This window comes from Melozone crissalis, unplaced genomic scaffold, assembly GCF_028551555.1.
Source record: "Melozone crissalis strain CALT ecotype California unplaced genomic scaffold, PUWL_Pcris_2 ptg000045l_1, whole genome shotgun sequence".
Lineage (NCBI taxonomy): Eukaryota > Metazoa > Chordata > Aves > Passeriformes > Passerellidae > Melozone > Melozone crissalis.
This window is the reverse complement of record NW_026535823.1, coordinates 7,521,002-7,547,343: the sequence shown is the minus strand read 5'-3', so window position 1 is coordinate 7,547,343 and position 26,342 is coordinate 7,521,002. Positions and strand designations below refer to the sequence as shown.

Below are 26,342 nucleotides of genomic sequence, written 5' to 3'. Positions count from 1 at the left end.
AGATTTTGGTGGGATTTCTTTCACTTTCTTCAATCATTGATGACTTTCCCTCTTCCCAAGCTGTGGTGCTCCTGATGGACAGCAAAGGTAAGAGGGTTTGTCACAGGCAGGTAAACAGGGCTGCAGCACAACCACTCTCACCTTGGTGAGTAATTACACTGCCTCTGCCACACCATCCATCTCCAGGGGCAAAAGGACTGAGGAGCCTAAATCCACACACAGCCCAGTGTTTCTCACAAGGCTGTTTACAGCCAGCATCAACATCCCCAGAAAGTCAGAGAAAAATTGGCTCTGCTCAAATCCTTTCTTGGATTTTGAAGTTTAATCTTAAGAGCCAAACACTCCTTCTCCAAACCCCAAACTGTCCATGGTACAAGGAAAGCAAATGAACATTGGCTTTACATCTGGCAGGAGTTTTACAATTAGAGCTGTTTATTGCAATAAAGCAATTACTAGTCAAGCATTTCTATTATCTGAATGCCTATTACTCCCTTAATCTATCTAATTCACCTCACTATGGGCTTGCTCCAAAAAAAATTATGGCAGTAGTAAAAAGGATCCCTTTAACTTGAGAACATTCCTGATCAATCACTTACATAGTCCTAATATTTTTAACACCAGCCTGTAGCTCTGTGAGAAACCACAGGAACTCCTGCTCAGTGATGTAATTTTAAAAGTAATTTTAAGAGTACCACCTGTCCTTGTAACCAGCAGTATATTGCCAGTGATCCTTATTTACTCAAATAAAACTTGACTGAATTCCTTTAAAACTCTACAGCAGTTTTCACTGGCTGTCTTTAGTTTCTATGGAAACACATTCAATCGTTATTTTGTCACACAGGACTGAATTGCTGCATAGACTCCCCACCACAAATGGGCACTTGAACTCTTGAATATCTCTACCCTCAGCTCCAGAAATAAAGGTTTGTTGGGTACTCAAAGACCATTTAGCTTCCCAGCATGAAATGATTGTGATGGAGGAGGATATTTGAATTGTCCTGGCATAATCTTTAATGCATCCTACTAAATCCTGCAGCTTGAGGATCTCAATGATTTCCCATCTTCTAGTTGAGGATGATATTAAGGTAAAAATAACCATTATAAAGAGGAATATAGGGTTGCTGTGGGAGAAAGCTTCATTGTCTTGCTAAGGGAGTCATTGCTTTCCTGTTGATCTGCAATACGATTGATTCTTCTACTTAAAATATTCTGCTGAAGTTGAGCATGGTTGTTGAGGTTGTTTCACAGACCTTTTAAACTTTGACCTCTTTAATACAGATTATATTTTCCTCTTTTATGGTTTGTAGGTAATGCTGTTTAGCATGTAAAACACAAACCCAAAAACATGAACCCATTAGATGGAGTGGAGAACAACATCTGTAGTGTCAAGGCATAATCCCCCACCCCCAAATCTTGGTGTTGATGCTCCAGGTAATCCTGAAGTCAAGCCCAGTCCTCACGTACTGTCACTGTGATATCCTCAGAAAAGAAATGTAAACAATAATTACCTGATTGCTTGGAATGTGGTTTGGAGGTTCCTTACCAACAGGTGCATCTTGGATTGGTTTCATGTGAATTGTTTTTAATTGAGGGCCAGTCCCAGTACAGCTGTGTCAGGACTCTGGTTAGTCACAGATTTTTTATTATTATTCTTGTTTAGCCTTCTGATGTCTCCTTTCTCTTTTCTTTAGTTTAGTTTTAGTATATCATTTTCTTTTGATATAATATATATAATAATATAATAAATCAGCCTTCTGAGAACTTGGAGTCAATTCTCATCTCTCATCTTGTCCTGGGGACCCTCATAACACCACAACAATTAATAACCACAATGTACAGGAACAGAAGGAGGGGAGCTGTAAGATTGGCTGAATTCTGCCAGGAGGCCCTGCAGAGATAATTCCTGTGGCCTTTCCTAAAGCATGAATTATGGCTTGGAGTCAGGGACTTCAGATTAGAGACAGAACCACTGAACTTCAGACAAAATGGACACAAGGTGAAGAGGAGATGACCAAAAGTGCAAAAGCCTGCTGTAGAAACCTGGCTTTAGCATTGTGGCAGCCAAAAGAAAAATAATCTTTCTCAACTCTCATACCATTCTGCAGTAAAATTGCATTTATTTTAATGTTGGAAAACATTTTTTTAAAATTTTCTTCTTGACTAATATTTATTTTTGTTTTGCAGGTAGTTGTTTGTTTTGTTTTTTTAAAATTTTCAGTGATTCATTTTTCTTTATATAAAATCTCTTTGGAGCACAGAGTGGCAATATCTTCCATAAACAAACTGCTAATTATGAACACCTTGTACATAACACTGACCAGGTTTTCCCCTAAATATCACAGGGAGATTCATTACTAATACATGAAAGATGATCTACAAATTTTTTCTAGGCAAACTCAGCAAATATTGAGGAAAATACATAATAACCATTGTGCTGGGAATTGCCTTACTCTGGTTCCAGACCCAGAGCAGTTAGGGAGCAGCTCTCTTTTTGGGAGGAGGGTGGAATCAGTTTGTTGTCCCCACATCAGATAAATGGCAATGGATAATACATGACTTTTCCTCCTTTTGCCAGTGGCTGACTCATAGTGGACATGGCTGCATTACTTTTCCTCCTTGAGCAGAGCTCTTTCTCAGAAGTGATTGATGGATGAGATTTTCTGCCCACAAAGGACAACATGCCAAGGACAAAGAGACACAAAAGGGTCATATGAGGTCACATCATAGTGAACTCAGAACTAGCACTCCATTACACCTTCCTTTCCTTTCCTTTCCTTTCCTTTCCTTTCCTTTCCTTTCCTTTCCTTTCCTTTCCTTTCCTTTCCTTTCCTTTCCTTTCCTCCCCTTCCCCTTCCCCTTCCCCTTCCCCTTCCCCTTCATTTTCCTTTTCCTCATCAAATACCAACACTAAAACAGCCACAAAACCAAAGAGAAGAAAAATCCTGCAAAGTTCAGAAGTGCAAATATTTGGGCTGATCTCTAAAACCAGGCTATCCCTGTATTCTATACAGATATCCCCAGTCTCTTATTTATTTGTCTCTTTATTCTCTTACACTGAAAATGGCTCATGAATTTCTCATGTCTCAGTTCAGTTGCCAGAGACCTTCAGCCCACTCCAGTGTGTTGAAGGCACCAGTCACCTGTGTGTGACATTTTCAGAGCCTTGGAGCAGCAGGGACTGAGCTGAGCTGTACAAAAAAAAAAAAAAAAATCAGCTTCTCTCCTCAGGCTCCATTACAAGGTAAAGGATTGGTGGAGATGCTGTTCCAGACACCACTCATGATTCTCCTGGTTTGCTGCTACAGGAGTGGAGTCACTGAGCAGTGAATTTAATTTAGTGCATGAGCAGCACTCATGTTCTGCATGACAATAACTTGCAAATACTTTCTTAGGCACTACATTTTCAGGCTCAGGGAGCCCTTTCCAATTAAAAACAGATTGTCCTTAATAGAATCTATAAATGTGAACTAGAGTGTCTGTCCTATTTTCTTTTGCTAGAATTTTTTCCCTTTGTAACAAGTTTAACCCAACTGTTTTCAGCTTTATTGTCCTGATAAGACAGCAAATTCTATTTCCTGCCATCTGTTGCTAAATTTGCTATTTTCCACATGATCACTAAGTATATAGTGGGGGGAACTTCTCTTTGTTACTTTGGAGAACTTACTACAGACAGGCAAAATTATTCTCACATTTTTGACTTGCCAAACCCTACCTGATGGGTATATAATACAAATATTAAAGAAAAGGATGTTTAAGATTCTGCTCCTACATCCTCTATTTTGTGAGGCACTTTGTCAGTTTCATCTGTTTCTTCAAACTTACAGTTTATTTTCTTGGATGTGATGGTTTTTAAAGCTTGTTTTTTAGGGTTATTCAAGTGGCCTTTTGCATTTCCTATTAACTTCTTATGTTATCCCTCTGATTTTGATGGATCCCTCCTTTCAATACCCAGGAATTTTAGAAATGAGTAGTTTTGCTGTAGCACTGTTCCAGTTACTCTGGACTCATGTGGAGATAAATTTGCTCTTTCTGTTTAATCTTAAATCTTAAGTCACACATAATTTCTTGTCAAACTCACATCTCCTTGCTGTTCTTCAAAAGCTGGAAAAGAGGATCCATCCATGAGGATGGTGCTGATAATTAAGGGATATCTTAAAGCAAATGGAAAAAACAGCAAATAGATTTCATAAATTATTTGAAAGTGAGGGAATTTTAGGAAAAAATGTCATCATATATGAGCACAGAGTTGTTAAATGTGTAGGTACAAAGGAGATATTGTGAGGATAAACCCTCTTAATTTGGCTTCTGGTTCTGAGATTTCCAATAATCTCACTGCCATTTAAGTGTTCTCGTTTGGGACCCCAAAGGAACCTTGCTTGGCTTGTTTTGGTTTAATGTTGCATGTGTTCCCACTTGGGTTCTGAGGGGGAAAAGGTTTATTTAGTAGTATTTTCTGTCAGTGCTGCCTACCATTCCTCTGCTACTTCTGCCAACAAGATCTGGAAGTGTTCAGATAATATCTAAAAAATTTGGAAAGGGTCAGAATTATTAAGAACATTGACTTTCTCCATGTTTTATGAAAATAGTAAGACAGTCCATAGAATGGAGAAACTGTTAATTTGCAATGTGAGCCCAAATAATCCATAGATTCAGATGGGAATTCAGCAATGAGAGGCTAATTTATAGGGAAACAGGACTTGATAATTTCAGCATTTGCAGAACAATTTTCTCCTTAACTCATTTTTTCTCCATTGTTTAATTAAAAAAAAAAAATCCTGAAAAAAGCCCCAACTATTATTTTGACATAATTTTTAAAAGCATAAAGAAACAGAATGTGTTTTAATCATAGACCACAATATGTTAATATGCATTTACATTATTTATCATTCAAAGGGTTTTGCTAAGGTTAGTATATTTGCATTATTCCTACTTGTTTTGAATATCACTTGTTATTATTCATTTTTTGCTGACCTGCTAAGTATTCCTTATTAAATTTATGCTTCTCCTAGTGAGATCTATCCTTTTAAGAACTTAAGGAGTACAGAAGTGGCACTGCAGTAATGCATGGAAAATAGTTCAGTGTTTAGCTTTAGTTAAGTACACCATCATTGCATCATAAATTTGTGCAATACCATATGCTTACAAATAAACAGATTAAAAAAATTGAGATTTTCCACAGAAAATTAGGGATGGTGGTTAAAATACAGTTGATATTTTCTCTTATTCATTCACCAAAAGTGTAACATATCTGTGAAAAAATAAAAATTATTACAGGAAAGTTTGTACTGAGGCCATGTCAGCAGCTGATCTCGTCCTTAACATACATTCTGAAGAACACAGAGTACAGAAAAGTGGAAATAATGAGTATTATTCTTCTACTGAAAGTAATTTTTAATAGCTGAAATCCTACTCATTAAATTTTATTTGTGAAAAGAAACTTTAGAAAAGTTTTAATTATTTATGGTTAATATTCTTTGTACTGTATCTCTTTGCTCTCTGCCAGACTGAGAGCAAGATTTTCTGCAGATCAATACAATTCCTGCTTCAGAATCAACCTGAATCCTTTTAGATATGGATACAGTTAAAATTAATGAAACTAAAGTATCAATATTTAATTACTGATACATTTATATTGTCTCACAAATAACAGCAAAAACAAATGGGGAAAAACTTAAGCAATAAGAAATTTCTCTTTTTGTGACTCAACTGTCATAAGTAAAAGAATCAAAGACTATGAATCAAGGAAAAATTGATTTTTTTATTAAAAAGCCTTTCAATTTAGAGAGTTGCCATAAGGGAGAACCATGATTCTCTTGCCATGAGATCAGTGGGCATCTTCCAGCTGATGCCAACAGCCCATTAAAAAATCTTCTTTTATGATAGGGTTTTCACATGACACATGGCAGCAATTCCAGTTCCAGCTGGGCTTCAGCAGAGTTTAGATGGCTGCAAATTTTTATCTTGTAATTAGTGGGCAATGAGAACCATAGGTCAAATACCCTTTTATGCAGAGCTGTTCACAGCTCTATTAATATATTTCTCCTCTATATCTATATAACTTCTGTACCTCTCACCTCTCTCTTGCTGCTCAGGTCATCTAGGTGCTGGTGTACAGCTCCCAACATGGATGCACTACCAGGACACTCTGGGGCAAATCTTTAGGCTCAAAAACCTAATACTCTTTTATGCAGAGCTGTTCGCAGCTTTATTATCCATATACAATAATATATTTCTCCTCTATATATAATATATATATTTTAGATAGCATACATATAATATATATAATATATATTTTATATAATATATATTTTATATATTATTTATTTTTTTTTATATATATATATATATATATATATACATATATACTTCTCTGTATCTACATAACTTCTGTACCTCTCACCTCTCTCTTGCTGCTCAGGTCATCTAGGTGCTGGTGGTACAGCTCCCAACATGGATGCAATACCAGGACACCCTGGGGCAAATCTTTAGGCTCAGATGTTCTCTTTGAACCCATTTTCCCTCTCTCATCATGGTTTTGGGGCTCAGGGAACAATGCCAGCTGTAACTCTGGTGCTCAGGTCACCTATGCCCAGCCACAGCCATGCCCATCACGCCTGCGCAGCCCACCTGGGCCACAGGAGCTCAGAAAATCTCTCTTCATGCTCAGCCAAGTATTTACACCTCTTCCAATATTTTGATGATGACCCCAATGTCCCCCAAACAGCTTTCCAGGTGTTTTTATGTTCCTCATCCTCCTTGAAGGGTGAATTCTACAGAGGAGGACTGAGCTTCTAGGAGTACATTTCCTTTTGTAAGAACACAGGAGCTGTTAAGGCTCCAGTCATCATGTAGCTATTCACAAGTGCTATGCTACAATAATCCACTTTTATGGGAGTTTGGAAGATGAATATAAAATAACATAATCCCCAGCTGTGCTGTTATGTGCAAAGCCATCCCATTAATCACACTCAGTTTTACTTTACAGCTTAAAGGTATGCAAAGTGTTGCTGCCATTCAGGTGCCTTAGTACTGGCAGTTGCACACCCTAACTGCATTTTAAAAGCTATCTTCTCAAGAAATTAAGCACTCAATCTTTTCCTTTCCTCCAGTGGAAATGGTAATTCAGCACCTTCTGATGTCAACAACATATGCAGAGCAGCCAAAAGCTCTAGGTGAGCAAAGGAAGCCTCAGCACTGTGACAGCCTCCAGACCTGAATATAACACTTAAGAAAAACCCAAAAGTAGTTCAATAATTCTGCTTCTTTATGGGTTATCTGAACTGATTTCAGATCTGCACTTTTCATGAGGCTACAGAGCACAAATGGCAAACCCACATCATTATGGTTACAAAGAGATGAGAACATTTAGGGTTCACAAGCATGAATTCATGCTAGATTGATACTACCAGTAAAGACATTAAATTCTTCTTAGGGCCTGTGGGAACTTGCAGACCTAAGAGTGAAAACAGGTGATACTTAGAACTGCTCACTTCTTTCCTGGAGCTGAAAGCATTGATGGGATGGTTGGATTTGAATGGTGAGCAAGAAACTGAGTTTAGATCTTAAGAAAAAGGACATGAATTAGATTAGGTAAAAGAAATAAGTTCTTCCCTGTGAGGGTGGGCAGGCCCTGGCACAGGGTGCTCAGAGCAGCTGTGGCTGCCCCTGGATCCCTGGCAGTGTCCAAGGCCAGGTTGGATGGGGCTTGGAGCATCCTGGGCCAGTGGAAGGTGTCCCTGCCCATGGCAGGGTGGCACTGGGTGGGCTTTAAGGTCCCTTCCAACCCAAACGATTCCATGATTCTATATGACAAGGTCAGGAAGAGAGGAAACAACTGGTTTCTGGTTTTTTATCTGGTTACTACTTTTTTATCTGATAGTTGCAAATCAAATTTTCTACTAAATCATCAAGGCAACACCCCAGATCAGACCCTTGGAAATGATGGGAACCAGCCTTTTCTTCCAAAATGTGGCAAGTTCTGTGACTCAGAGGGATCAATCTGTGATGTACCCCACTAAAATGTAGATTGTCAGAGAGTAAAAGCAGAAATCACAAGTCAGAACATTTTTATCAAACTCCTGAGGATGGATTTGAGAAACCTTTTCTTTTAAAGAGGCAAACTTCTGTGTAACTTAACTTGTATGCTCAAGAAGTTTTTACTTGACAACTTTGAAGGAAAATTGTATACTTTAGTTAATAAAAGAGTTCTTCAAATGTTCTTTTATCACAGGTAAAGATGAATATGATTTTATGTGTGCAGTGTTGTATATTTTATATCAGTTTTTAAGGATTATGATCTGCAAAGGAATTTCTGGTTGTGTTTACTATTAGGGTTAGGTATTTGAACCAGGAATTGCATACAAATTTTGTGAATTTCATAGACACAGGATGTCAGTTCCATTTCATTTTCACTGTCATACACAGGGTAACAAGAACATAGTGAATGCCCTTGAAAACTTCAAAGGTGAAATAGATTAAATCAGTTTTTTGTGAAACAAATTTGAAAGTTCTGGTGAGATGTGTGATCCCCTAGATTGTGAGCCTTGCAATGTCATGGATTTCACAAATGCATGGCACCATTCATCTGAATTTCTCTATAGAGCTCTATAACCAGATGTCTGTCTGCTATTCAGCTAAAAAAGAAGAAACAGGCTCTGGAGTCATTATTAGCCAAGATTCACAGGTGCCTCGTGTAGAAACCCTCTTTATAAAGCTTCACTGCTCTGTGTCAGGACACTAATCACTATTCAGTGCAGAGAAATTCTGCTTTTCACAGACAGAGGGTCTATTTTTGTCTTTGAAGTTAATCCAACCCTAAGTTGCAGCAACACTTGGAAACCCAGATGCAGAAATTCTGTATAGACTTCCTTTTAAATATTCATGGCTGGAAACCTGTTTCTCTACTTCTGTCATTTCAAGCTGAGAATTCTGGCTTTTATGGACTTTTGCTCATCTCTTAATCCACAAGTAAAATGTTTTCTCTTCCCCACAGTTGATGTTACATCCAAATGTGGATGTACATAGAGGAGTAAGTTGGAATATGCAGCAGATGGTCAGCAGAAGAAATAAAAAATCACTTTATGTCCAACAACCAAGTGGCAAGACTCATTAAACCATGGGCTAGACTCAGCAAGACAGAAACTGCTGCTCAAGGGTTTTGTGAGGTATCGAGGGCTAAACTGATGAAACAGAAAGTCTGCATGCTGGCCTGGGATTTGCTACACTGGTCTCTGCTCAGAGCTTATTTGACTGAAGTTTTGTCAAGGAAGGCTGGGCCAGCCCTGTCAGCAGCTCAGCTTTCCATTTCCCAGTGCCTTGCTCCCATCTTGGCCACATTTGCCAACTGTCTGGTTTATATTTACACTCCATCTCAGCCATCACTCCAGGAATGCTCCAACCCAGTAGTGCTTGCTGCAGATAATGCACTGATGAAGCAATCTACACAGATGGTAAGCTATCAACTTACATTAAAAAAATCATCAGTTATTGTTCCTAATTTTTTCCAAAATTAAGGCAGCTTTGTTCAAAAATCTGTGGAAAGATATATGCACAGTTTCAAGGACAAGATGCCTTTGGGCTCTTCTGAGGCCAATTAAAGTATTGTTTAGCATTTCATCTTCACTACCATCAACCAGTGTCTTAAATTTGGAAGATTTAAAAAAAAACCACAACAAATTAATAAAAGTTTAAGGAAATTATCCTAATATCAGATCCTGTTGGAAATATCACTGTTTGAAATAAGGAATGGAAATATAATTAAATACAACAAAGAAATATAACAAAGTCTAACCCATGTTGATAGAGATTTCTAATTGCTTTTTAAAAGGAAATGCCTTTCAAAAAGTTAAATTCATTCCAAAATTCTTTATTTTTAACACAAAGACATACATTATTTTCAATTAATGCAACAAATGCTGATGTTTGCTGTACTTTTATGTAACAGGAGAGGTTTGAAAGCATGTTGAAGTTTTTCCTGTCTTATGGTTCGGGCAGGAAATAATTATCTAAGAATCTGAATGAATAAAAAGCCACATAGGAAAATAATAAAAAAAATTAAAGCTCCATGATTTTTATAACAAAAACCTGGAGGAAGTAAATTTTGTGGTTAATATGGTGGCAGCTTCACAATGGGGGGAAAAAAAGCTTGCCTTTCTGTTAAGGTTGTGATTACATTTATAACTTCTTGAGTTTTAAGCAAACAGATTCATTGAAAAAAGAAGGTAATTCTGGGTGGAAGTCAGAGAAGGCTTTAGTTTGGTTTGGGTCATCTTCTTACTTTAATACCTCAACAGTTGAGATAATTCAGTTGTTAAAGATAATACAATATAACTATGTTAGAAAATTAGCAAGTGTCTCCTTTTGTCCGGAGTGCCATTAGTTCTGCTCCTTGCAATAGGTAACTCCTTTATTTTATACTCACCATCACCCATCATTTCAAAGATCAGTTTCTAGAAATCTGATATAATTCTGACCGGGATAAATTTCTTTCAAATTAATTGGAATTAATGCCTTCTGCGGCTGTGCTGTGTCATCTGCTGCTTGAGGAGAATTTTGTATTGGTCTGTGCTTATCCATTTTAGACTATTGCACTGATTGTATTCCAGAGTCCAAACCCAGGGGTAAACAGACTTTATGTTCTGGGTCAGCATTGCCTGCCTGGGATAGATCCCATGGGATGTCAGGATGAGATTTCCATGAGTTGCTCATATGAATTCTGATGCCTTGCGGAAAAAACCCCTTCCTGCCGTTTCCTGCAGGGGTGTGGGCTGAAGCCATGGGACTCAGATGTCTTGGACATTTGATTTTCTCTTTGTCATTGGTGATTATGCAGGTTTAGGATGAGGAGACAACTTTTTAATACCAAAACACTGGTCAGGATATAGTGGTGAGGCAGGAACTTGATAGCCAAGGCAATTTCATTTTCATTTCAAAGGTTGCTTTAAGGCGCTGATCTCCTTCACTTGCTGGTGCAATAAAATTCTTCTGCATCCTCTCAGCCTGAAGCTTTTTTGTTTCCTGCCTAAAAATTGCTCTAAAATTTGGGGTTTTTTTAAAAGAATATTACTGATAACACAGTACTTTATGTTCTTTTTCTGCAGTATATTCATGGCACTTCTCCAGAAGGATAAAAACATGGGAAATTTGCATTAGTGTAGGTCTGTGACTTTTGTACAATAACAAAGGACAGGGAGGATGGAGCTGGAAGGTGCTCAGAGCAATCTGGACTGGTGGAAGGCATCCTCTTCCCATGGCAGGGCATGGAACTGGATGAGCTTTAGGTCCTTTCCCACCCAAACAACGCAGGACTGAAGGATTCCTGTTTGTCAGGATCTCTGGGTGCACTGAGGGGCTACACTGAGTTTGTAAAAAACCTGTCAGGAACATAAATGTTCTGGCAACACAGAACATGAGGTGAATGCCTCAAGAGCAAAGCTTTTCTCTGGGTGACACCTGTGCTCACAGGATGTGTCACACCACAGCCAGCAGCGAATAAAACAACATTGAATTTATTGTTTATCATGGACTTGCTCTCACCCCTCCAGCTGGGATCCTTCCCAGAGAAGGTGACATTTCTTGGCAAGGCAGTGCAAGCCTGGACCTGCTGCTGATTCCTGTCCCTCCAGGAGCACAGAGGGCTGGATGCTCCTGGGCTGTCTGCCTGGCTCCTCTCTGGGGGGAAAAAATTCCTTCCAAAACAGAAGTCTTTACCAATAGGGATATAGCTACAACATGAGACACCAGTAATGAAATCTTAATTTTAATTTTAATTTTTCAGAGGCTTCTTTATGTGTCTAAAAACAACAACTACTCTTGTATGTATTTTTTTCTAATGTTTTTGTCCATAAACTACTCTTGAAAGTATCCATAGTATTTATGCACAAACCGAATTCTTATCTAACAGCTCAATCAGAAAAATCTAATGTTTCCTGAACCTTTACCCTTCAACTTCTTTTTATCCACTTATTTTCCTCTTATCAAGATCATATGAGAGAATAAAGAGAATATATTACACCAAAAATTAACAAAATTTCAGTTTACAGAAGACATAATAGATTGTAAATAAGAAAGAGTTATTAAGTTTTGATAATTATGAAGCTGACATATATGAGTTATTTCTTTCTTTGTGTTGCAAATGGAAAAACAGCCTAGCAGGAACCAGTCAGAGGAAACTTAACATAGACCTTCTCATAAATTCATGGAATCGTTTGGACTGGAAGGAACTTTTTACTTTATCCAGTGCCACCCCTGCCATGGGCAGGGACACCTTCCACTGTCCCAGGGTGCTCCAAGCTCTGTCCAACCTGGCCTTGGACATTTCAAGGGATCCAGGGGCAGCCACAGCCTCTCTGGGCACCCTGTGCCAGGGCCTCCCCACCCTCACAGGGAAGAATTTATTTCTTTTATCTAATCTTCTTACATACTGGCCAGATAGAGAGCTTGTTCCCATAAATATGTCTTTTGGAAGGCCATAAAAATGGGGTTTGTGCATTCTGCATGTTAGAAGCCAAGGATTGATTTATATATTTATAAGGAATGGAAGAGTAGACACTGCATATTATGAACAAGTCAGATACACATTTGCAGTACTTTCCAAAGTATTTTTAAAAGTCAAAGACTTGAAATTCCCATCATCTACAGGACTGAAACTATGCAATCTTCAAATTTATCTATTCAAAGCAACTGTATGTCCTCCTATAAGATGATCTGGGGCACAGCCCTGAAGGTTAAATAATGGTGTTTGATGTCACCTTGAGGAGCTGGTACCTCACCTTGTGAGTAATCTCACAAAGTAAATTCACTATGACTTAACCCAGGTGAGGAATATCAGATACTCACTAGTCTCTGTCCATTTCCATGTCAGTGCATGTCTCACAGTTCTTCCACTTGTTTAACTAAGATTATTTTCTGATTCTGATCATGAAAATCTCATTTTCAGTGTTGACAGACCTGACCTGACAAGCAGAAAGCTCATTGTCAAATTGAGGCATTGGAGCCATGAAAGGCTTTGCCTAAAATATGGATATGCCTGAAAATATCCCCCACCCCACAAGTCCAGCCTTCATCCCCCCACTTTTTCCTCTGCACTTGTGTCAAAGCTTTCCAGTGCTTTGCATTAGCACCATCTCCTCACAGAGGAGAGGTATTTTTCCTTCAAACAGCACTGCCCAGAGAAGTGTTTATGTTCCAGCAGCTGATGGCAGCTGGGTGGGACCCCTCTGTGACAAACACCCTGGCTGTGCCTGTGAAGCGACACAATGGAAAAAGAGAATGAGGGAGATCAGATCTAGGCCAGGCTGGGTGACAGTGCTGGCTACAGAGTGAGGGGCTCTGGTGGCTCCACAGAAGATTCCTGACCACAGAATCACAGAAAAAGCTGAGCTGGAAAGGATCCAAAGGGGTCAAGTCCAACCGCTGTCCCTGCCCAGACACCCCAACAATCCCACCCTGTGCATCCCTGGCAGCATTGTCCAAACCCTCCTGGGGCTCTGGCAGCCTTGGGGCTGTGCCCATTCCCTGGAGAGCCTGGGCAGTGCCCAGCACCCTTGGGGAAGAACCTTTCCCTGAGCTCCAGCCTCACCCTGCCCTGACACAACTCCAGCCATTCCCTGGGTCTTGTACCTGGTCACAGATCAGTGTCTGTCCCTCCTCTCCCATTCACAAGGAAGCTGGAACTGCACTGAGCTCTCCCCTCAGTCTCCTCCTTCCCAGGCTGAACAGACCAAGTGCCCTCAGCTGCTCCTCTTCACCTCCAGGCCCTTCACCATCCTCGTGCCTTCCTCTGGATGCTCTGCAACAGCTTTAGATCTTTCTTATATTGCGGTGATGCGGAGGACAAAGCTTATTTTTACTTAGTTTGTACGTGTCTCTCTTAATAACTCATAGATGATAAAAGATACGCCCTTATGGTAGATTTTATAACCTCCCTGTTCAAACATGCTGTTATTCTACAGCAAATCTGGACAATACTAAAACTTTCTGAACTTGGGACAGCCTGAAGCCCAGGGTGCTCCATAATCCAATATCTCCCTCTGGTGTCCTTCCCTGACCTCCAGCTGCATTTGCAGAGTACATTATCATGCTGAAGGTGCTGGGGTGCTGTCCAGAGAGGCTCATGGCCACGGTGTCACATGTCATGGCTGCAAACACAGATGGTCACCAGGCCAGGGGCAAACAGGAGCTGCCAAGCCCAGAAATGTGTGCCAGCATCCATCCACATGTCAAGTAATTATTTTAAAGTGTAGACTTCCAAGCCTTGTGAGTCACCGCAGTGCTGGCTCTGATGTTGTCTCTGCAAGTGATTCATGTGGATAGGTGATTAAGATGTCTTTAAATCTGGCCTCAGGAAAAGTCCTTTACAGCAGTTTGGTCACAGTAAAAGCCAAAAGGCCAAAAGCAAAGTCTTCAGTACTGTGCGTCTACACTGGGTATTAAATGTGCTGAATATTTTATAGCTGAAATTCTTTAGCAGCTTTCTCTTAACCCATGTTTTTCTTTATTTTTTTTAACACCATATATCTACAAAAATAAAATATTATTTTAAGCACATTGTATTTTTTTTTTTCAATCTTTCAGGTTGGTTGGATCAATTGAATTACAAAATTTGCCTGGGGGACAAAAAAAAAGAAGTTTGGACCTTTGGGTTAGAAACAAAGAGATGTTTTGTTACATGGAAGGGACAGAGGCAATTTGAAGTGTTAGTAAGTTAGTGTCAGCAGATCTGAAATAAATGAACACTCTAGAAACTGTTTCATGAGGGAGAAGAGGAAACTGAGCCCAGCTTTCCACTTCTTCAGAACTGGATTGTACAGAGGAAATTAATGTTCCAACAGAGTATGTGATTTCTGGTCCTATCACCCTGTCACTCACAGAATTGAGCCCACAAGGAAGTCACTGTCCTTGAACAGATGATTCCTTCAGTCATGTTCTGCTGTTGCACCTCTGAATAGTGACTGCTTTGAAATGTTGTCTGAAAATCCAGCAGTCACAGCTATTCTGTGGACTTGTGATAACAAGCCACATCTGTTATGTCCTTTTAAAGTATGGGCTGTTTGCCATGTGGTCAGTGATTCAGTAACCATATTTTAGTATTGCAAGTCTCAGAACAAGGTGTAACTCAGCACCCTGCAATATTAAATCACTATCATGTCATGTATCGTATCTTCAATATCATTAAATCATGTATCTTCTTGCATTGGTGTAACACCTTTCATCTCAGATGAATCTTACTTTACATTCTGTGGCAAAATGTAAACTATGATTGCCAAAACACTGTTTTTAGGGGACAGTAGCCCTGGTAAGTTGTTTGTAGTTGAAAAGGACAAAATATTGGTGTAGAAATGTGATTTCATTGCACATATTGCACATACGGTGTTTCCAAAGCAGGAATATTCCTGCCCTGTAACATTAATATAAACCTTCTACTCATTTCACTGTCTGACATGGTGAAATTACTCCATTATAATGTTGCTATTCATCAAAAACACCAAAAGTGGAGCTGAGGAGCAGTTGGAAAAAATTTTCGTGGGTAGCAGGTGGTCAAGAGCAGCCCCTACGAATGTGCAATAAAGAGTTGCTCCATTAGAAACCCAGATCTCCTTGAGAGGAAAGGTGTTCCAAGGACAGGTGCCCTGTGTATATAGAGCTCCTAAACCATGTGTGAAAACACATCTGTACACAAGCGTTTATCTCTGCTTCTTGTTATCACACCTATTATTTGCAGGGCTCCAGATCATATTTTCATGTCTGTCACGTTAGTTTTAAATAACTCTAATCCCCAATCCAATTAAAGGTATCACCTCCAAGCAGATCATTTTATTTCCTTTGAGGACAGATGCAGACTTAGTATTCGGGTTAGTAAAGCAGCCACTACCAAACTGACCTTCGTTTTATCTCTCACACTTCATCTCATCACCTTTCTTGTCTGTGGCATGTGACTTTCAGATGTGCACTTGATGTGTCACACCAAATCTAAATTTCCACTGGATAGGCATTCCTTTACATTAGAATTTGTAACTCCATTTTTGACTCCCAAATGCAATATCTTAATTGGAGCAGATAAAATAAAAATCTTTTCTTATTTTCTTTTTTTTAAATATGCCAGTAATGACAACGCATTTTTCTGGGAACCACTTTTGTTTAGAAACATCTCTGTGATCCTTGTCCTCTATTAAAGAAGATGTTCTAAAAGCAGACAAAATACTGTTTATTTAGCACTTTGTGTTCAGAAGAATCATTTATGTTAGATCCAGCCCATCCAGAGGAGGTTTTGCTGTCTTACTCTGCCTTTCTAAAACATCATTTTTCTCTAGACTCACTGCTCACCTTCACTCCATCAGCCTGTTAAGTGATGGATAATTAGATTTTTTTTTCCCCCCTTACATCCAGTGCCACAAATGCTCTTTAAGATGAAAACTCTCTGCGTGATGCAGGGAGAAACTTTCATACCTTGAACTCTGTGGCTTCCTTGGTGGAATATTTTATTCCTTAGTAATGTTGTGCCCATGAATCAATTACACTTATAGCAAAGCAATCTAAAGTAGCTGATAAACAACTTTGGGATGTAAGGAATTAATCCTGCATTACGTCCTGAGGGAATTGGATTAACCTGCACTACTCCCTTTATTTTTTATGTATTTCATTCTGGAGAGTTCTGAAGGAAACAGGTTTCCAGGCCTGTGTTCTGAAGGACTGTGTTCACAGATGCTGCAAAAAAGTCATCTATTTTAAATCTGTTTTTCTGCCTATGGACTGAAGAGAGGACCCAAACAAAAATCCCCTTCTCTTAAGTGTTTTTAGAGTATTCAGACATTGTGCTTCTAGGGCATGTGAATATTTTGCTAAGTGAAATTCCAAAAAAATATGGAAACAAGAAAATGGAAATTCATGACTCTTCCTTCTTTCATAGCTGTCTGTTGTGCATTTTGTGGGAAATTCCAGGAAAAAATCTGATTTTAAAAAGCACAATTCTTTCTGAAACTCTTGTGTTTGATGTAACTATTCACTGCCTCTAGTGATGAACTCCTTCTAAATCTGCATTAGCTTCAGAGTATGCTTCTTTAAAAAAATAACTTTCATGGAGATAAGGACATGCTTCAAATATAAGGCTACCAATAATTACTTTCCTTCCAGAAATAGGGGCTTTTATATGTTAAAATATTTTTTAAAAGTTATTAAGAAGTTTCATCTGTATTTGTCTTCAGTTTCTGTTACCAGAATAAGATCCTTTTAAAAAGTGTCTGAACTATTGATATAATTATCACCTTCACTTTAAATTATATGGTAATATTAAGCATCCAGTCTTTTCAAAAATTCAAATACTAACATTCTATTCAAAACTCCATGCTTTTGTGTGCACATGCCATACCTTGGTGTTCTGAGATTGAAATTCTTATTTACTTGAGATGCTGATAATCTTCATTTGCAGCTTATTGCACCAGGTTTCCATTTAGTTGTTATGCAGGGAAGATGCAATTTTTTTTTCCCACTGACTTATTACTGTATTTACATTACCTCTCTCCTTTTAATATTTTTGTTTATATCTTTATTAAATCACAGATGGTGCTGATTAAATAAGACCTTTAAGTGATGCTTTTTCATTATGAAATTATTTAAAGTGCATACAGATAAGGTTCATACCTACAATAATGTCCTGTACTGAGTGTACTCACTTAAAAGGATGATTAGTGAAGGAACTCATTTGAATGACACAAGAGGAATGAAACCAAGTTATAAACTGGCACTTCTGAAGGAAGAAATGAAAGCTTCCCCTCACTTCCATCTCTTTCACAAGTGGTTGGATATTAAAGCAAATCAGAGGAAATCATTGCTGTCCTTCTTTAAACGTATTTGGGAAAGGGAAGATTCTCCTTCTCCACCCAGACAGTTAATAGTTCTTTTAATGTTCCCAAGCACAGAGATTCCAGTCCTCTCCCTTTGGTTCCATAATTTGGGTGGGTGTGAGTGCCAGCACATCCCTAGCTCTGGTTCACACCAGGGGTTTCACTGGCAGCAATTCAAAGGTAGAATCAGGTCTTCTGTTCCTAGGATTTTCAGTTTCTCACCACAGTCATTGCATTTAAAATTAAACCTTACTGCTGTGTCCACCAAAAGAGAAAGAAAACCCATTTTCCCTCCCCAGAACACAGCTGTATAACCACACTTTTGCTTGCTGCTTCACCTCTTATATGTGAGCTGCAGTGGCCATGTGCAGTACAGTTGATATTTACTAATTCCTTCCACTTCTTTTTTTCTTTGAGAAATTAAAAGGTTCAAATGAAAAGGTTCAGCCTGAAGGTGATGTTGGAGTGAGAGATGGCTCACAGGTGTCACCCTCCAGTGGGGGTGTGAGCCAGCAGGCACAGCCTCAGCCTGTGAGGAAACTTGCCCTCACTCAGTCAGTAGGACATCACTTTCTGACCTCATCTCAGGAAGATGCTGCTGGAATCCAGAGCTGGGACTAAGTGCCCAGTTTAGTCCTTTTCTCAGGATGGATGCACTCCACAACAAATCCTCTCCAAAGATTAACCACTGCTCCTCACAGCTCATGCTCCTAACCCAGAAATGCACCAGATGAGCTCAGGGCACACACGTGTTTTACACTTCAGCTTGATTCCTGCAAACCAAATATTCTGTGCTCCTTGTGCTGTTCAACCATCCTCCCATCTGTATTTTACACCTCCTGCTGATTCCTGCAAAGCAAAATGTTCTGTGCCATCTCTCAACCATGTTTTCCTGCAAAGCAAAATGTTCTGTGCCATCTCTCAACCACATCCCTGTGAACCAAAGTGTTCTGGGCCATCTCTCAACTACATCCCTGAAAAGCAAAATGTTCTGTGCCATCTCCCAACCATATTTTCCTGCAAACCAAAATGTTCTGTGCCATCTCTCAAACACGTTTTCCTGCACAAAGGCTGCAGCAGGACCTGGCCATCAGGTAGGACAGCAACTCCTGCACACAGTGGACTCTGCTAAGAGAACACAAGAATACTCCCTGTTTTTAAGGCTGATGTGCAATGAGAACATACTGGAAATAATCACTTCAGCCTCTTGAGGCAGCAGAGCCTGAAATTCATGGAGGGAGAATCTCATCTGGTAGTATCACTCTGAAGAACACATTTCTTTTTCAGAGTGCAGTTTTTTAATCTTGTTTTTCTCTTTATCTCTTGAAATTGAATGTTTTATTAACCCATCCTTTATACACAACATGGGAGCAGATTACCTACAAAGAAATTTCTCTGGCTTTGAATGCTAGGTGGTATTTTTTTTGCTGAATTCAGACAACAAGTAAATACTCCACTGATTACAGATTGATTAATTAATTGAGGTGAATTTTAAAACTTACACTCAGCAGTGCCACAATCGAAATCTAAGGGTATTTGATGTATCTTGGCATTATCTGACTTTCAGGAAAAGGACCAAATGTCTGTTTCATGTTAATGAAAGCAAGTTTAAAAGCTGGGCAGAACATCTGGAACACGAAAAGATTTGAAGTGAACAGAATAAAATAAAAGTTGTAATCCTGGGCCCACCTCCACTGCACACAAAAGTGCTACAGTAAATTTTTCTGACCCTGAGTGCAAACTGAAATAAAACTATTTGTACTTTATTCTAGCTGAAGAATATAAACTATGTCCAAAAAGGAGACATGGAAATTTAGTTTCTTTAACCTGCAAGTTAATTGAGTTTTTTTTTGCTGTGAACAATGATGTTAGAAGAATATTCAATGGTGTTTTGGTTTCAGGATTAGAAAATTAAAATATTAATGTAATTTAGTATTATGATTACTAAGTGGCTTGGTCTTCAGGAAATATGAAAGAAATTGCAAGCAATTCTTTGTAACTCATTAATTAAGTCCCATTTAAAACAATCAGGCAACAATTTGTTTCATGTTCAGGAAAGAAATTTTGTAGCCAGAGAAAAGAGATTATTTTTTTCAGTAATTAATGATAACCTTGACCATATGCAGGAGCTCCTTCAGGCGTGACCAAATGATTTCTGGCAGACTGCATAGATAAATCCCTATAAAACTGCAGTCTCAGAGAAAGTTTTCATGAATTACGTTAAACTTTGAGGACATACCTCCCAGTTTCATGAAAAAACAGCCCTCATTCTCAAGATATCCCTTGAAAAATCCTTTTAAATATATTCTATTGATTAGTGAAATTCTGTGTAAAATTAAACATTAGCAGAGCTGGTTTTACTCACTGCCAACACCATGACCTTTACTAAAAGTTGAAGCATTGCTTCTTTAATCTGTATCTGAGAGGACACCTGCCCAAAACTATTGAAAATAGTATTTATAGCTTCATTAACTCAATCCAATTTCTCTTTCCAAAATAAAATTCACCCAGTAGCAGAGCCCAAACATTACCGTGAAGGAGTTGTTTAGAAAGTCCTGGAAAAATGACATTTTGTTCCAATTCCCCTTCTTGTTTCTTTGAAGGCTCGACTGTGCATGGTACACAGAGTCATAGACTGTCTTAGGCTGGAAGAGATCTCAAAGATCACAAAGATATTTTTTCTGCTTTTATTTCTATATTCTCTTGAACACAAAAAAAAAAGTTGTACTGGGGTTTGGTTCTCTTTTTCCCCTCACTGTCTGCTGAAATGTTTGATGTTACAGCCAGAGCAATGGTTCCTGTTTCTCCATGGCATTACTCAGGTATTCTTTCTATATTCACTTACCTGTTGGCAGGTATCAAAAATTCAGTATTTCATCTGGATTAGGTATATTCTCATCAGGAGGAATATCTAAAATCTATTCTGTCAACGTCCTGTTTTCTTTCTCACTATTGGTCTTTTCACCACTGATATTCCTTTATCCAGTACTTTATCTTGATCTATCAGATTTTTTTAAATGAGCTTGGACATTAAACCAGTTTCTTTTGACCTTTTCCCCTTACTTCTTATTTTAAAGCTCTACTTATCAGCCTTAAAAGCCTGGATGTCAGAAGGCAATTTTCCCAGATAGTCAGATGGAATACAACCTTTAAAATTCGTCTCTTTTAGCAAATGTATCCCACTGGCAAAGTATTCCCAAGCCTGCTTTAACACTGATATTTGAGTCATCTGTTGCTCATCACTACATCATACGCCCTATCTCCCTCTGTAGTGACAAGGAAAAATTTCAGAGTAGTCACTAAAATGAGACATAATTAACTCAAAAGTAAGTGATGGTATTCCTGAGTTTGAGATACACTGCAAAATCAAACTGCTGTGAAAGTTTGGTGCAACTCCCTGTAGAACAGGCAGACTCATTGCTGCCATAGAACCATGGACTGCCTTCAGGCTGGAGGGGATCTCAAGGATGATTTGGTTCAACATTTTTGGCAAAAGTATGGCCTTGAAAAGATGGTCCAGCACCCTGTCCAGCTGCATCTTAAAATTGTCCAACACTGAGGAGTTCATTGCTTCCCTGGAGAGGTCATTCCAGTGACTGCTCTCATTGTGAAGCATTTTCCTCTTGTGTCTACTCAGAATCTCCCCAGCAGAACCTTGCACCCATTTCCTCTCGTCTTTTGCATTTGACTCCTCCATTTTCTTTGTTTCCCTCTTTAAATATGGAACATGGAAATAAGGGCTCTTCTGAGCCTTCTTTTCTCACAGTCTCTCATCCTTTCCTAATGGGGCAGCTTCCTCTTCTAGTATCATCTTTGTGGCCCTTGTCTGGACCTTTCCCTGCCTGTCCACATCTTTTTGGCACAGTGTCACATCTTTATATGGAAAAAAAAATCATGAAGTTGCAAGTTCTGCATTGAAATAAAAAAAATCCTTTATATGACACGAAAGCTGTGTTTTGATCAATCCTTGCAATTTTACATATCTCACTTCATCTTTTTCACTGCCATTATCAATGGCAACCAAATGTTGCTCCAAAGCCCTGTGGAGGTTATTTTAGAAGACCTGATTATTTTAAGTTATTTAAAATTTATTGTATTTAATTTTGGTGAGGGCAAAAATGAGTCTGGACTGTTTCTTGCGTTTTAAGAAGCTCTGGGCTCCTGAAGAAGTCGTTCATGGTGAATTATCTCTTTGTAGGATGCTCATTCAGGTCATGGCCAAGACACACCCAACAGGATACGAGGCTCTGCAGTGATTACATAACATCTCTTGGCAGAATGTTTTCTAATCACGAAATGACCCCACGAGTGAATTTTTGGTTTCAACTAGCAGATCACAGCACAAAGCACAATATGTAGAAGAAAGGGAGCATGAAAGCTACAAGCACAGCCTCCTGAAAGAAGGGGGAGGGCCAATGACAGGCAAAGAGGAATTGATGGTGCTTGAGCTTGCAACAGCAGAGCGGAAAGCAGGGGAGTGTAAAGTATCTCTGGCAGTTCTGGAACACTGAACCTAAACTAGATTTCTTTAAAATCAATTGAGAAACGTGCTAAATGCAGGAGTCACTGGACTATCCCACAATACTTGTGCTCAGAAGAACAATGTCCTCAAATCTCATTCATTTCAGATTTACTGTAGTGTCATTGCACTAATTTCAACAAAACAATTTTCAACCAGGAATCAAATATACCCACTTTATGCTAATGTAGATTTGATTAGCTGGCTTTCAGGATCTCTCTCTGTTTCTAGGAAGGATTGAAACTCTTCTATTTTCTTTCCTCAGGCATCCTTTGCAATCTAATTCATATTTGACAAACAAGACGAGAAATCAATTGTGTGTAGTATACATTGTAAAATGACCCACAAAGTTCCTAAAACAGTTGTGCCTGCTCCAGAGCAGTTATTCAGGATTCTGTACACAAGTCTTTGGCACTGTTACACCTGGCCAAGTGCCACGGAAAACATGGGTCTGTAAAACAGGCAAACCAAATGGGATGATGAATCTGTGCTCGTGTCACATCTAAGTTGCCTCCTATCCTACACAGTCACAAACAAATCAGGATTTATTCTGACCTTTCCCATTGTATTTAGAAAACAGGAACAGAGTGATATTGCAAGATGGGACTGTTCAACTCCTACAAACATAAGGACTGTACCCTGTGGCTGTACCATTCCCACATCCATGGCCTTGAGGAGATTTTAGTGCCACGTTTCGATTTCTCAGGATTTTATAGAGTGTTCCTTACTATCTCAGGTTTAGCTTGGAGTGTATTCAATTCCCATCTGTCAGAGATGAGGCAGTTATCCTCTTTAATTGGGCAGTTTTCTTTATCTCTACCACAACCAATCCTCCCTCAGGAAATATCTTCTGTTCATGGGCCATTATTTATTAATTATCTTCTGTTCATGGGCCAGTGCGTGTCTCTGCATGGCTGATCAAATTCCATCATCCCATGGGGAGATGCTCCGCCTAGGGGAGGAGCCAAGCATTCCTGCCTGGATACCATCTGAGCTTTGGGACACCACAGAAGCCTTTGCCCACTGCATTCCCAGAGGAGCAGCTTTCTGCATTGCCAGAGGGAGCCCAGGCCCATCTCCAGCAGCCCTGGAGCTGCAGAGGAAAACTCCCCCCTTGTGCAGGATCCCTGCTGCAGCAGAGCCACAGCTGGCACTGCAGGAGGGCTGAGCCCCCATGGGATGGGACTTGTGATAGATGAGTAATGTGATGATTGACTCTCACAATTAATGGACAAATATCATGTACATAGGGTTATAAAAGTTTATAGATTTATAGTTATTTTGTACCCCCTCATGTGGCTATTCAGGGACAGTTGGAGTTGGGACATCTGGGAGGGCTGGCTTGTCACTATGGTGACATCTGACCTCCAATGAGGATTTGAGGAAGAGATCTCCACCACTGGACAGCAAAGAAGAGGTTGATGGGCAGATCTTTGAGAGGGATTAAGGGGTTAAAAAGGGTAAAACCTCCATTGTGTAGGGGCTGAGCACATAGCAGGGAAAATCTTTTTGTTCCCAGCGCTGTAACCTTTTTTCTTTATTCATTCTTGTGTTGTATTTTTGATAAGGTTTAATAAACCTGAACTATGAAAAGTGAGTACCTATTTCTCACAGACTGCTGCCACCACCCTAACCCACAGGGTGTCCCCTCCTATTCTGACTCTGCCAGGGTATTTTTTGTTTTGTTTGTACTGTTGCATTTGTATTTTTAATTTTCCTAGTACGGAACTGTTATTCTTATTCCCATATCTTTGCCTGAGAGCCTTTTAATTTCAAAATTATAATAATTCAGAGGAAGTGGATTCACATTTTCCATTTCAGGGAAAGTTCCTGCCTTCCTTAGTAGACACCTCTCCTTTCAAACAAGGCACTTACCTCTGCCTTGGCATGCGGATGAGGGGCTGCTTGTGGCACCTCTTGCTGAGGCTGAAGAGTTTGTGCACCGTTCTCTGGGCCTTGAGGAAGAGTTGCTTCATGCTGCTTTCCAGCTGCTCGTAGCGGCGTTGGAAATTAGAATCCATTGTCCACAAATGCATCACAGCAGATGTGTTCAGGAAATAATTCAAAGGCAGCCTCTTCATAAATAATTTGAATTCATCTGCAAAAAAAATATAAATTAATAGTCTTTAATTATGTGGCTATGGTTATTCTTGCAGCAGAAATTAACTTTTCATTTGTTTTTTTCACAAAACAATTTTCATAAACTCAATCTTTTGAAATTTTAAAATTGAGCATTTTAACTCTTTCTAACTAGAAAGATGTCTACATTTTCATTGGTAATATTAGAATAAAGTCAGCAAAATCTAATATTTCTATAATTTAAAAATTAATATTAAAGCAAATACAAGCTTTGACCTTGTTTCTCAACCTGGGTAATACGAAGATTAAATAAGAATCAGAGTTTCTTACCTTCAAATCTGGGATCTGAAAGCAAATGTGCATTTAATGATCAATGTTTATTGACTCATTTGAAGAACATCAGAAACTGTCTTAAAAGAAGTGTATTCCAATACTTAGGACGTGCAAGTAAATGTGATTTTACAGGCCATTGCTCTTATATATATGTTATTTCACCCGACACAAGCCATTAAATTAGACTTTCATAAGTATTTACAATTAAAATGGAGCCTTTCAAAGCATTTTATGGTACTTCAAAATTTTATGACACTTCAAAAAATGTTCCCATAACTTCTTTTTTGTCTCTAAAGTGGTGGAAAGGAGTTCTTCAATCACAAGGTCATATTGTTACTGTGAACATGCCATGCTTTGTGACTTGTTCTGGTAGCTCAGTCCACAAAAGATATGTAGACAGAATCTTATTAACAGAGTTTTATGAATTAAGGAGTCTGTTTCCATAAGTAGAATGATGTATAACTTCTGAACTTAAATAGACTTTCATTAAAAGGGCTCCAAATACTGGGTAAATATGTGAGAGTGAGTGGCGCACTTGAATGCACATGTTTATCCTTTATCTTTCTTGTTTTTGTATATCAGTATGTTTCCCTGCCTGCCCTTCTGCCTGCTGCTATCCTCCCACCCTTCACAATCCTTTTTTTTTTTCAGCTTGTTCCTGCAATGAAGTCACTCATCCCACAGTTTGGCTTTCACCCTGCCAGATGCTCCTTTTGGATGGTTTATATTTCAGCAGACTATGTGAAAGCAAAGATCCTGCTGCCTGAGGTACCCTCCCTCTTCAAACAAAAATAATCATAATATTTAACATTGGTGTCATTTTAGGTTGCTCATGGAAGACTAGGGAAAACATCCACTCACATCAAAGAATACTTCATTGACATCCTTGTTATTAAGTCTTTTGGTTTAGCTTTAGTTTTTTTAAGATTTTTACACAAAGCAGGCAAAAATATTTTCTTTTTTATGGATGGAGAAAAAAAGATCATTTATAAATATGCTGTAGTGACCCTTGACCATATAGTGAAGGACACAGGGCAGTGATGGAATACAACAGTCCCACTTCAGCAGAGTATTTTCTGTGATGGGTGATGGCTCATAAGAAAACAGAAAGCATTGAAAGTCTTCTGGAAGGTAAAAAATTAAAATCAAGGGAAAATTATGACGATTTTATGTTTAAAAAAATGTTTTTAATAATTCCTCTGGGAATGTGTTGTTCATTTTGCCCTCATGCCTTTGTCTTTGTACAGCCCCTGTGCTGTCCTTAGGGCATGAGGGAAAGGAACTGTTTCTTTATCTTATCTACTATTTGGAGCCTTTTATGTTTTGCTTTATCCCTTCCTTAATTTGTCTAAGTTGCTTTTTATCCTCTGTCCAGCAAGAATGTCCATTCCTGGGTGTACAGCTAACAATTTGAATTAATGGAAATATTTAATAAATTCTGCATTACCAGATGAGCATCTCTGTGAATCTTAGTGTAGTTTTGGGATAGACAGTTCTGTTTTCTCCTTCCCCAATGATAATTATTCCTACCTTACAATTAGAGAATAATTTGGGTAAGAAAGGACATTTAT

At 38.9% G+C, this 26,342-nt stretch overlaps 1 protein-coding gene across 2 annotated transcripts in view; it reads right to left on the bottom strand.

Moving 5' to 3' along the window:
* The window catches only part of BRINP3 (BMP/retinoic acid inducible neural specific 3), a 198,016-nt gene that overhangs the window by 13,546 nt on the left and 158,128 nt on the right, over positions 1-26,342 (bottom strand). For both annotated transcript variants that reach the window (XM_054285676.1, XM_054285677.1), the window contains exon 7: positions 24,235-24,457. In XM_054285676.1, coding sequence (XP_054141651.1) covers positions 24,235-24,457 — 223 coding nt within the window. The remainder of the gene's footprint in view (positions 1-24,234; positions 24,458-26,342) is intronic.